Source organism: Cherax quadricarinatus, chromosome 82 (assembly GCF_038502225.1).
Source record: "Cherax quadricarinatus isolate ZL_2023a chromosome 82, ASM3850222v1, whole genome shotgun sequence".
Lineage (NCBI taxonomy): Eukaryota > Metazoa > Arthropoda > Malacostraca > Decapoda > Parastacidae > Cherax > Cherax quadricarinatus.
Genome location: NC_091373.1, coordinates 12602482 through 12615870, shown reverse-complemented (window position 1 = coordinate 12615870; position 13389 = coordinate 12602482). Strand labels below are relative to the sequence as shown.

Below are 13389 nucleotides of genomic sequence, written 5' to 3'. Positions count from 1 at the left end.
AGTTGTCACAATTGCTCTTTGCTGATGGCACTGTGCTTTTGGGAGATTCTGAAGAGAAGTTGCAAAGGTTGGTGGATGAATTTGGTAGGGTATGTAAAAGAAGAAAATTAAAAGTGAATATAGGAAAGAGTAAGGTGATGAGGATAACAAAAAGATTAGGTGACAAAAGATTGGATATCAGATTGGAGGGAGAGTATGGAGGTGAATGTATTCAGATATGTAGGAGTGGACGTGTCAGCAGATGGGTCTATGAAGGATGCGGTGAATCACAGAATTGATGAGGGGAAAAGGGTGAGTGGTGCACTTAGGAGTCTGTGGAGACAAAGAACTTTGTCGGTGGAAGCAAAGAGGGAAATGTATGAGAGTATAGTTGTACCAACACTCTTGTATGTGTGTGAAGCATGGGTGATGAATGTTGCAATGAGGAGGAGGATGGAGGCAGTGGAGATGTCATGTCTGAGGGCAATATGTGGTGTGAATATAATGCAGAGAATTCGTAGTTTGGAAATTAGGAGAAGGTGTGGGATTATCAAAACTATTATCCAGAGGGCTGAGGAGGGGCTGAAGTGGTTTGGACATGTAGAGAGAATGGAACAAAACAGAATGACTTCAAGAGTGTATAAATCTGTAGTGGAGGGAAGGCAGGGCAGGGGTCGGCCTAGGAAGGGTTGGAGGGAGGGAGTAAAGGAGGTTTTGTGTGCGAGGGGCTTGGACTTCCAGCAAGCATGCGTGAGCATATTTGATAGGAGTGAATGGAGACAAATGGTTCTTAATACTTGACGTGCTGTTGGAGTGTGAGCAAAGTAACATTTATGAAGGAATTCAGGGAAACCGGTAGGCCGGACTTGAGTCCTGGAGATGGGAAGTACAGTGTCTGCACTCTGAAGGAGGGGTGTTAATGTTGCAGTTTTATAACTGTAGTTTAAAGCACCCCTCTGGCAAGACAGTGATGGAGTGAATGATGATGAAAGCTTTTCTTTTTCGGGGCCACCCTGCCTTGGTGGGCATCGGCCAATGTGTTAATAAAAAAAAATAACTAAAACCTGCAACATTTCTACCCAGGAGCAGTGTAACACGATCTTTGAATGCTTCGAATCCCAGCATTGACTAATGAATGTGCATCACTACTGTACCATCATAAAGTCAAAATATCGTAAGTTGAACCATCGTAAAGCGAGGAGCATCTGTACATATTTGCATCTGTTCTTCCATTATTTTAAGGTCCTATCTTGACTTATAATAGTCACTATTTGTAAGGTACTGTACAGTGGCTACAAGGTAAATTAACAACTATAAAGAAAATATCACAAATTACCTTAGCTATGAAAGAGACAAATGCCCGTCTGAACGGCAATCGGCACTTGAGGAACCACATAGCAATGACGTGGTAGGCAAGAGAGACAATGTAGTGATTGAACTTGAAGGGATTTGTGTACGGTATGGCTATGGCGAATATTGACATATACTGGTCAGACACGAAGCTTGCATACACTTTTGGCAAATGGAGAAGAGCTGAAAAATTTGTTGATGTAAAAATTAATTTGTATAAAAGATGTTTGTTAAAAATATGTTACATACAAAAGTGATCATTCTGCTGTATCTGCAAACATATGTATTATGCTAATAAAGTTATTCTATCTTAATGATATGCACATAGGATAATTCTGTCTTATTCCTATGCTTTACATGAAGTAAATGGTAGTATATCATATAAACTTACTTGAAAGAAACTCCAAGATTGGGTGTGCATTCTGAACAGTAGCAGTGATTTTTGAAAGATTTAGCATAACCTCTCGCAGTAATCTGATCATTGAGTCTCTCATCTCCAACACACACAAGGTTAGGGCACTCACACAGAATGGACCTGCACACCGACTTAGTACACCTAATTCTAAACACTTGATTACCTGTAAAAAAATAAAAGTCTAATTACAGGTAATATTCTCCAATCATTAATAAACTGAACAGTTTTTTATGCAGTTGAATTTACAAGCTAAGTGTTTGTATCCCACCTCACCTCATTTCATTTCAAAACCCAGTCTTATTTAAAGTATACAGTACTCCTATTTCTCCCTTCCCCAAATGTGACTTACAGCAGTCAGATAACATCTACATGCCGTCTATCTGTACAAATTCATAGGCTGCCATGTTTGATTTTAATTATCAAACTTTTGTTTGCTGATGAGGAGCCAGTGAATAGTTTCAATTATCCAATGTTTTTCTGGCATAATGGCATTCCACCACCCAAATCTCTCTATTCTGATAATTTCTTGTATCAATATTAACCCTTAAATTATGCATGACATTTGTTGTACATATGCAGGAGCTTTTTTTTTTGTGCCTGACATATAAATGTGAATTTTTGTAGGCCACAAATTTGCTGCCAGCTGCTATTTTATACTTCATCTCAATCATTTTTGTGTCCTGCCAATTTGTATGCTTAGATTATACAACAGTAGAAGATAATTATATCATAATTTTTAAAGTGGTGGACTGGTAAGCCAGCGGAAGGCCTCGGCCAGATGACCAAAGCTCCAAAGGCGGGTCATCATCTGACTAAGACCCACGTCAGGAAACATTTGTCCTGTTTCCTGACGAACCTTACCTAACCTAACCTACAACAGTAGAACATATAAACAAGATGTGAGACAAGCATCACTGCATCTATACAAGTTTCTTAATTTTGGCTTGTGTATATAGTATTTGTATACTGTTTACAATGGTCTTGAGGGCACACACATGTTATGGGCACATAAAAGTATGTGGCAGCATATGTATGTATATTTTTCACCCAGGATGACCCAAGTAAGTCAATGGAGCTTATTTTCATGTTTTGAGAATTAAAAAAAACTCTGAAACAATTGTCATATCAAAAGATTTTCTTTGTGCATTGTGTTTTGAAAAAACACATAGGAACATAAAAAGTACCTACATGATATACAGTGGAACCTCGGTTTTCTTATGACCTAGTTTGTATGTAAAACTATAGTTTTACATTGGACTTACATTATTTCTTATGGGAAATATTGCTTCAGTTTTCGTACAATTCGGTTTATCGTCAGACTTTTTCGAACGAATTAATCACTAAAACCAAGGTTCCACTGTATATATTTTTAACCCAGGATAACCTAAGAGAGTCAATGTGACTTATTTCTATGTTTCAAGAGGTATCACACTCATGAGGTGTGATACTTCCTGATACTTCTTTCTAGTTTCTTCAGAGCACAAACATAATAAACAAACATAATAAGAGTACATATAAAATACTGTACCTTACAGCATATGTACATTTTTAACCCAGAGAACCAAAGAAAATTAGACGTGACATGTTTCCATAAACTGAAAGGTATCATAACCTGAATCAATTTTAATATCCTATGAGTTCCTTGTGCATAGTGTCATAAGACAAAAACAATAAAAATAAGGATAAATAATTATTTGTGCTATCTTATTTAGACTGTATATTTCATGCAGGGTTTAGGTAGTAGGTTGGTAGACAGCAAGCACCCAGGGAGGTACAGTGGACCCCCGCATAACGATGGCATCACATAGCGATTATTTCGCATACCGCTTACTTTAATCGCAAAATTTTTGCCGCGCATACCGATTAAAAACCCGCTCACCGATTTTCGTCCGAGACGCGTCCAATGTGCGCCCTCAGCCAGCCTCACATGTGCCGCCCGTGCCATTGTTTACCAGCCAGCCTCCGCGCTAACATCCAAGCATACACTCGGAATATTTCGTATTATTACAGTGTTTTCGGTGGTGTTTCTGGAAAATAAGTGACCATGGGCCCCAAGAAAGCTTCTAGTGCCAACCGTACACCAATAAGGGTAAGAATACCCATTGAAATGAAGAAAGAGATCATTGATAAGTATGAAAGTGGAGTGCGTATCGCCGACCTAGTCAACTTGTACAAGAAACCCCAATCAACCATCGCTACTATTGTGGGCACCAAAAAGACAATCAAGGAAGCTGTTCTTGCCAAAGGTTTAACTGTGTTTTCGAAACAAAGATCGCAAGTGATGGAAGATGTTGAGAGACTCTTATTGGTGTGGATAAATGAAAAACAGCTAGCAGGAGATAGCGTCTCTCAAGCGATCATATGTGAAAAGGCTAGGAAGTTGCATGACGATTTAATTAAAAAAATGCCTGCAACTAGTGATGATGTGAGTGAATTTAAGGCCAGCAAAGGTTGGTTTGAGAGATTTAAGAAGCGTAGTGGCATCCATAGTGTGATAAGGCATGGTGAGGCTGCCAGTTCGGACCACAAAGCGGCTGAAAAATATGTGCAGGAATTCAAGGAGTACATAGAAACTGAAGGACTGAAACCTGAACAAGTGTTTAATTGTGATGAAACAGGCCTGTTCTGGAAGAAAATGCCAAGCAGGACCTACATTACTCAGGAGGAAAAGGCACTCCCAGGACATAAGCCTATGAAAGACAGGCTTACTCTTCTCATGTGTGCCAATGCTACTGGTGATTGCAAAGTGAAGCCTTTATTAGTGTATCACTCTGAAACTCCCAGAGCGTTCAGGCAAAAGAATGTCCTCAAGGATAATTTGTGTGTGCTGTGGAGGGCAAACAGTAAGGCATGGGTCACTAGGGAATTTTTCTATAACTGGTTACACCATGCATTTGCCCCCAATGTGAAAGATTACCTAACTGAAAAGAAATTAGAACTTAAGTGCCTCCTGGTGTTAGACAATGCCCCTGGTCATCCTACAGACGTGGCAGAGCGACTTTATGGGGACATGAGCTTCATTAAGGTGAAGTTTTTGCCTCCTAATACCATTCCTCTCCTGCAGCCCATGGACCAGCAGGTTATTTCCAACTTCAAGAAACTGTACACAAAAGCTCTGTTTGAAAGGTGCTTTGTAATGACCTCAGAAACTCAACTGACTCTAAGAGAGTTTTGGAGAGATCACTTTAATATCCTCAATTGTGTAAACCTTATAGGTAAGGCTTGGGAGGAAGTGACTAAGAGGACCTTGAACTCTGCTTGGAAGAAACTGTGGCCAGAATGTGTAGACAAAAGGGATTTTGAAGGGTTTGAGGCTAACCCTGAGAATCCTGTGCCAGTTGAGGAATCCATTGTGGCATTGGGAAAGTCCTTGGGGTTGGAGGTTAGTGGGGAGGATGTGGAAGAGTTGGTGGAGGAGGACAATGAAGAACTAACCACTGATGAGCTGATAGATCAACTTCAAGAGCAAGAGGCCAGACCTGGGGAAACTGGTTCAGAGGAGGGGAGAGAGAAATTGAAGAAGTTGCCTACTACAAAGATAAAGGAAATCTGTGCAAAGTGGCTTGAAGTGCAAACCTTCATGGATGAAAATCACCCTCACACAGCTATTGCAAGCCGTGTTGGCAACCTGTACACTGACAATGTTGTGAAACACTTTAGGGAAGTGATAAAGGAACGAGAGGTACAGGCCACTATGGACAGATATCTTGTGCGAAAGAAGTCCAGTGACTCTGAAGCTGGCCCTAGTGGCATTAAAAGAAGAAGGGAAGTAACCCCAGAAAAGGACTTACTACCTCAAGTCCTAATGGAAGGGGATTCCCCTTCTAAACACTAACACACTCTCTCCCCTCCTCCCATCCCATCAATCATCACCAGATCTTCAATAAAAGTAAGTGTCATGTAAGTGTGCATGCCTTTTTCAGTTTGTGTGTATTAAAATTAATATTTCATGTGGTAAAAAAAAATTTTTTTTCATACTTTTGGGTGTCTTGCACGGATTAATTTTATTTCCATTATTTCTTATGGGGAAAATTCATTCACATAACGATTATTTCGCATAACAATTACCCCTCTTGCACGGATTAAAATCGTTAACCGGGGGTCCACTGTACTACCATCCTGCCAAGTGAGTGTAAAATGGAAGCCTATACTTATTTTACATAATGATAGGATTGCTGGTATCTTTTTTCCGTCTCATAAGCATGCAAGATTTCAGGTACGTCTTGCACTTAGGTCACACTACACATGCATGTTCTTTCTTTCTTTCTTTCAACGCATCGGCCGTATCCTACTGAGGTGGGGTGGCCCAAAAGGAAAAACAAAAGTTTCTCCTTTTACATTTAGTAATATATACAGGAGAAGGGGTTACTAGCCCCTTGCTCCTGGCATTTTAGTCGCCTCTTACAATACGCATGGCTTATGGAGGAAGAATTCTGATCCACTTCCCCATGGAGATAACAGGAAATAAATAAGAACAAGAACTAGTAAGAAAATAGAAGAAAACCCAGAGGGGTGTGTGTATATATATACTTGTACATGTATGTGTAGTGTGACCTAAGTGTAAGTAGTAGTAGCAAGACGTACCTGAAATCTTGTATGTTTATGAGACAGAAAAAGACACCAGCAATCCTACCATCATGTAAAACAATTACAGGATTTACATGATGGTAGGATTGCTGGTGTCTTTTTCTGTCTCATAAACATACAAGATTTCAGGTACGTCTTGCTACTACTACTTACACTTAGGTCACACTACACATACATGTACAAGTATATATATATATACACACCCCTCTGGGTTTTCTTCTATCTTCTTACTAGTTCTTGTTCTTATTTATTTCCTGTTATCTCCATGGGGAAGTAGAACAGAATTCTTCCTCCATAAGCCATAAATGTCGTAAGAGGTGACTAAAATGCCGGGAGCAAGGGGCTAGTAACCCCTTCTGTATAAAATACTAAATTTAAAAATAGAAACTTTTGTTTTTCTTTTTGAAAGAAGATTTCATGCAGGATATATTGGGCTAAGCATCTAACCATTTTTTAAATACAGGTCTCCCTCGACATTCGCGTTTTCCATTTTTGCAGGCTTCGAACATGAGCGAATTCCCAGCTGCCCAATCATATTTAAAATATGCCATTACATATACGTATTAGGAATTGTGGTGGTGGCAGTGTGTGTTTGGAGATAGGACAAGATAGTCCTTCAATGTGACACTAATATCAACTCTACGGCTTATTTATCTATCACAGTTCATCTAAAATGACATAATAAACAATATTAATAACATAGAAACATGACAAATACTCTAGAATGAATAAAATACATCATTAAGTATGTCACGAGTGTTGCTGTTGTTGTTGTTGGGTGTATAAGGGCCACTGAGACATAAGCCGTACATAGTGGTGGTGGAGGCAGCAGTAGAGGCGGTAGAGACTAGAGACGGCAGTGCTGTCAGTCACCCTATATAACTCCAACAACATTGGAGGAGTTAGGTTCGTGCTGTCCTTTTTCTATTGATTAATTGCTTAACTTACTTGATACATTGTTAATGCTACACTTCATCTCTGGCTGGCGCTATAGCCTTCATCGATTTGTGCTGCTTTAGTTTCATACATATCATAGAATCACTGAAGAAGGCACATTCTCCCCTCTCTCTTCTTGCTCCACTCTGGTACTCTGCTGTGAGTTCTTTCTTGAATTCAATAGTCTTTTTCACCTTCTTTACTAAAGGGCTGGCACTAGTACAATATTTTACGACGTTTTCACGTGTTTTGTGATTGTTCACAGTTCAATAGGTTAAGGAAGCAGTACTGTATTATATTTCCCTATAATATATTGGGGCACCAAACATTCACGAGGCTCTTGATCCCCTAACCCTTGCGAATGTTGCGGGAGACCTGTACTATACTAAAACACCTTGAAACACCTCTAGTATTATAAGAAACTAATATACATAGTGTCAGACATTAAAGACAAAAAATAAATAAGAAAAGGGAGAAGGAAGGCACAGTAGAGTGATATACTATACCTTTTGTTGAATGACTGATTCCATGTGCATGTGGTATGATGCTAGAGTTGCCAGCACTGGGAACACAAAGCTCTGAAAATCTGTCCGAGTAAATTTGGCTGGTGTGTTGTATAGGGACTCAGGTAAACCTAAAGATTTCTCTGTAATCTGTCAAAGAAACAAACCATTTAAAAAGTACACATTTTAAATTACATAAATTTATTAATTTTAAAACCTATTTGAAATTTGACAAGAGATGATCATTTCTGTCACACAACACGGATGGAAATTCTTATTATATAAGAAGGTGCAGCAGTACTGTAGTTGATTTTAGTTCATGGAAAAACAATACTAGGAAAAGAAAAGAGGGTGTCCTTTTATTTCAATGATATCTTTGACCTATTTCAAGGGTTCTTCAACTCCAACAGCCTGGCTTGAGATCATTCTTTTCTTAAACCATGCATACAATGCAGCAACATTTGAAGGTCTGCTACATTTTCTCTATCTTTTACACAGTCCTATTCACTGACAAATTGATTTTGTCTTCTCTTTCTATTTTCTCAACTGAACTATACATACATGTATATGCTTGCTAAGCAAATCCTGCCTTTCCACATTCATATTTCTCAGTATGAGACCCACATTCATCTCTCTCAGTATCAGAAAGTGATAAAGGTTACATTTCCAGTAAAAGTAGGTCCTGGACAGGGATGTGTGATGTCACCATAATTATTTAACACATTTATAGAGTTATAAAAGAAGTGAGAGGTGTAAGATTATAAGATAAAAATCTAATACAAAGTGGGAGTTGTCACAGTTGCTTTTTGTTGATGACAAGGTGCTTTTGGGAGATTCTGAAGCGAAGGTGCAAAGGTTGGCAGACAAATTTGGGAGGGAATGAAAAAAAAGTTAAAGTGAACATAAGAAAGAGAAACTGGATGAGAATAACAAAAAAATTAGGTAATAAAATATTGGATATCAGTTTGGAAGGAGGGAGTATGGAGGAAGTAAATGAGTTCAGAAGTGGACTTGTTGGCCACTTTAAGGCAGCCCAGTAATTGAGATAATTTACAGATTTATCATGAGCAGTAAAAGATCTCTCTATATTTTCTACCCAAGACATTTCACCTACAGAACAGAACACTGTTGTTAAGAGAGGCTGTATAAGATACAAACAAGAGGAAAATCATGCATGCTTGCACTGGAAATGAAGCACAGTACTCTGTTTCTTTAAAAATGTCAACCTAATTGCAGCTTTGGAAAGAATATTTAAATCTTTCATGCACTGTTACTGTTAAGAATTTTACTTTGAGTTGAGCTGTACGGTTTATAAAGTCCAGTAGGGCCCAGCTTTACGGTATTTTGCCTTACGGTATTTCGCTAATATGGCGATTTCAAATTATGACCAAAACTTTCAATACGGCAAGCGGTCTTTCAATTACGGCGCGTGCCACCCGGTTTGTTTACATCCTCTGTGAGTACATCTCCCTTCTTTTTTTTTTTTTTTTTTTCTTTTTTTTTTTTTTTCAACAAGTCGGTCGTCTCCCACCGAGGCAGGGTGACCCAAAAAAAAGAAAGAAAATCCCCAAAAAGAAAATACTTTCATCATCATTCAACACTTTCACCACACTCACACATTATCACTGCTTTTGCAGAGGTGCTCAGAATATAACAGTTTAGAAGCATATACGTATAGAGATACACAACATATCCCTCCAAACTGCCAATATCCCAAACCCCTCCTTTAAAGTGCAGGCATTGTACTTCCCATTTCCAGGACTCAAGTCCGACTATATGAAAATAACCGGTTTCCCTGAATCCCTTCACTAAATATTACCCTGCTCACACTCCAACAGATCGTCAGGTCCCAAGTATCATTCGTCTCCATTCACTCCTATCTAACACGCTCATGCACGCTTGCTGGAAGTCCAAGCCCCTCACCCACAAAACCTCCTTTACCCCCTCTTTCCAACCCTTTCGAGGATGACCCCTACCCCTCTTTCCTTCCCCTATAGATTTATATGCTTTCCATGTCATTCTACTTTGATCCATTCTCTCTAAATGACCAAACCACCTCAACAACCCCTCTTCTGCCCTCTGACTAATGCTTTTATTAACTCCACACCTTCTCCTAATTTCCACACTCCGAATTTTCTGCATAATATTTACACCACACATTGCCCTTAGACAGGACATCTCCACTGCCTCCAACCGTCTCCTCGCTGCTGCATTTACCACCCAAGCTTCACATCCATATAAGAGTGTTGGTACTACTATACTTTCATACATTCCTTGAGCCTCACTATCCTCGTAAAAACTCTTCACTGCTTTCAGTAACCTATACACTATGTCATACGCCTTTTCCAAATCCATAAATGCCACAAAGACCTCTTTAGCCTTATCTAAATACTGTTCACTTATATGTTTCACTGTAAACACCTGGTCCACACACCCCCTACCTTTCCTAAAGCCTCCTTGTTCATCTGCTATCCTATTCTCCGTCTTACTCTTAATTCTTTCAATTATAACTCTACCATACACTTTACCAGGTACACTCAACAGACTTATCCCCCTATAATTTTTGCACTCTCTTTTATCCCCTTTGCCTTTATACAAAGGAACTATGCATGCTCTCTGCCAATCCCTAGGTACCTTACCCTCTTCCATACATTTATTAAATAATTGCACCAACCACTCCAAAACTATATCCCCACCTGCTTTTAACATTTCTATCTTTATCCCATCAATCCCGGCTGCCTGACCCCCTTTCATTTTACTACTGCTTCACGAACTTCCCCCACACTCACAACTGGCTCTTCCTCACTCCTACAAGATGTTATTCCTCCTTGCCCTATACACGAAATCACAGCTTCCCTATCTTCATCAACATTTAACAATTCCTCAAAATATTCCCTCCATCTTCCCAATACCTCTAACTCTCCATTTAATAAGTCTCCTCTCCTATTTTTAACTGACAAATCCATTTGTTCTCTAGGCTTTCTTAACTTGTTAATCTCACTCCAAAACTTTTTCTTATTTTCAACAAAATTTGTTGATAACATCTCACCCACTCTCTCATTTGCACATTGCTTCACCACTCTCTTAATATATACTCTTCCCTCCTTGCATCATTCTACTTTGTAAAAACTTCTCATATGCTAGTCCATTTCTGTATTCTGCTGATCTATACATTTTTAAACTACCCCATACCTCTTCGACCCCATTGCCTATGCTCTCATTAGCCCATCTATCCTCCAATAGCTGTTTATATCTTACCCTAACTGCCTCCTCTTTTAGTTTATAAACCTTCACCTCTCTCTTCCCTGATGCTTCTATTCTCCTTGTATCTACCTTTTACTCTCAGTGTAGCTACAACTGGAAAGTGATCTGATATATCTGTGGCCCCTCTATAAACATGTACATCCTGAAGTCTACTCAACAGTCTTTTATCTACCAATACATAATCCAACAAACTACTGTCATTTCGCCCTACATCATATCGTGTATACATTTATAATATGTATTACCTATAACTAAACCCCTTTCTATACAAAGTTCAATCAAAGGGCTCCCATTATCATTTACACCTGTTACCTACCACACCCTCTACTTAAGAAACACATTACATAGCATATAGACATGCTATGTAGGTAGGTGTAGGTATGTAACCCAGGTGGACTACATTTTTTTTTTTTCAACAAACCGACCGCATCCCACCGAGGCAGGGTGGCCCAAAAAGAAAAACAAAAAGTTTCTCTTTTTAAATTTAGTAATTTATACAGGAGAAGGGGTTACTAGCCCCTTGCTCCCGGCATTTTAGTCGCCTCTTACAACACTCATGGCTTACGGAGGAAGAATTCTGTTCCACTTCCCCATGGAGATAAGAGGAAATAAACAAGAACAAGAACTAGAAAGAAAATAGTAGAAAATCCAGAGGGTTGTGTATATATATGCTTGTACATGTATGTACAAGCAGTTTGGAGGGATATGTTGTGTATCTTTATATGTGTATGCTTCTAGACTGTTGTATTCTGAGCACCTCTGCAAAAACAGTGATAATGTGCGAGTGTGGTGAAAGTGTTGAATGATGATGAAAGTATTTTCTTTTTGGGGATTTTCTTTCTTTTTTGGGTCACCCTGCCTCGGTGGGAGACGGCCGACTTGTTGAAAAAAAAAAAAAAAAAAAACATGTATGTGTAGTATGACCTAAGTGTAAGTAGAAGTAGCAAGACGTACCTGAAATCTTGCATGTTTATGAGACAGAAAAAAAGGACACCAGCAATCCTACCATCATGTAAAACAATTACAGGCTTTCGTTTTACACTCACTTGGCAGGACAGTAGTACCTCCCTGGGCGGTTGCTGTCTACAAACCTACTACCTAGGGTGGACTACATACCTACATTATTATTATAACTGATAATTTCTCCATGGGGAAGTGGAACAGAATTCTTCCTCCATAAGCCATGCGTGTCATAAGAGGCGACTAAAATGCCGGGAGCAAGGGGTTAGTAACCTCTTCTCTTGTATATACAGTGGACCCTCAACCAGTGATGGCATCGATTAACAATAAATCTGACTAGCGATACATTTTAACGCAAAAATTTTGCCACGACTAGCGCTTAAAAACCCGACCAGCGCTATTCGTTCCGTACGAGGCGCGTCCACTTTGGCCTGAGCGCGCCTCACTTGTCCCGTGGGTGCCAGTGTTTACAAGCCAGCCACCGCGGTCGCTTCCAAACATACAACTGGAACATTTCATATTATCACACCCTTTGTAGTGATTGCACCTGCAAAATAACTCACCATGGGCCACAAGAAAGCTTCTAGTGTCAACCCTACAGCAAAAAGGGTGAGAATTACTATGGAGATGAAGAAAGAGATCATTGCTAAGTATGAAAGTGGAGTGCGTGTCTCTGAGCTGGTCAGGTTGTATAATAAAACCCAATCAACCATCGCTACTATTGTGGGCAAGAAAACGGCAATCAAGGAAGCTGTTCTTGCCAAAGGTGCAACTATGTTTTCGAAACTGAGATCGCAAGCGGTAGAAGATGTTGAGAGACTCTTATTATTTTTTTTTTGTTGGTGTGGATAAACGAGAAACAGATAGCAGGAGATAGCATCTGTCAAGCGATCATATGTGAAAAGGCTAGGAAGTTGCATGACGATTTAATTAAAAAAATGCCAGCAACTAGTGATGTGAGTGAATTTAAGGCCAGCAAAGGTTGGTTTGAGAGATTTAAGAAGCGTAGTGGCATTCATAGTGTGATAAGGCATGGTGAGGCTGCCAGTTTGGACCACAAAGCAGCTGAAAAATATGTGCAGGAATTCAAGGAGTACATAAGACAGTGAAGGACTGAAACCTGAACAAGTGTTTAATTGTGACGAAACAGGCCTGTTTGGGAAGAAAATGCCAAGCAGGACCTACATTACTCAGGAGGAAAAGGCACTCCCAGGACATAAGCCTATGAAAGACAGGCTTACTCTGTTGATGTGTGCCAATGCTAGTGGTGATTGCAAAGTGAAGCCTTTATTGGTGTATCACTCAGGAAAAACAATGTCGTCAAGGCTAATTTGTGTGTGCTGTGGAGGGCAAACAGTAAGGCATGGGTCACTAGGGACTTTTTCTATGACTGGT

The 13389-nt window shown here is 39.5% G+C and overlaps 1 protein-coding gene across 1 annotated transcript in view; it reads right to left on the bottom strand.

Moving 5' to 3' along the window:
* The window catches only part of LOC128702906 (tuberin-like), a 174499-nt gene that overhangs the window by 74649 nt on the left and 86461 nt on the right, over window positions 1-13389 (bottom strand). The window contains exons 15-17 of the mRNA XM_070102611.1: window positions 7774-7920; window positions 1721-1907; window positions 1316-1512 (exon numbers count right to left, since the gene is read on the bottom strand). Of these exons, the coding sequence (XP_069958712.1) occupies window positions 1316-1512; window positions 1721-1907; window positions 7774-7920 (531 nt within the window). The remainder of the gene's footprint in view (window positions 1-1315; window positions 1513-1720; window positions 1908-7773; window positions 7921-13389) is intronic.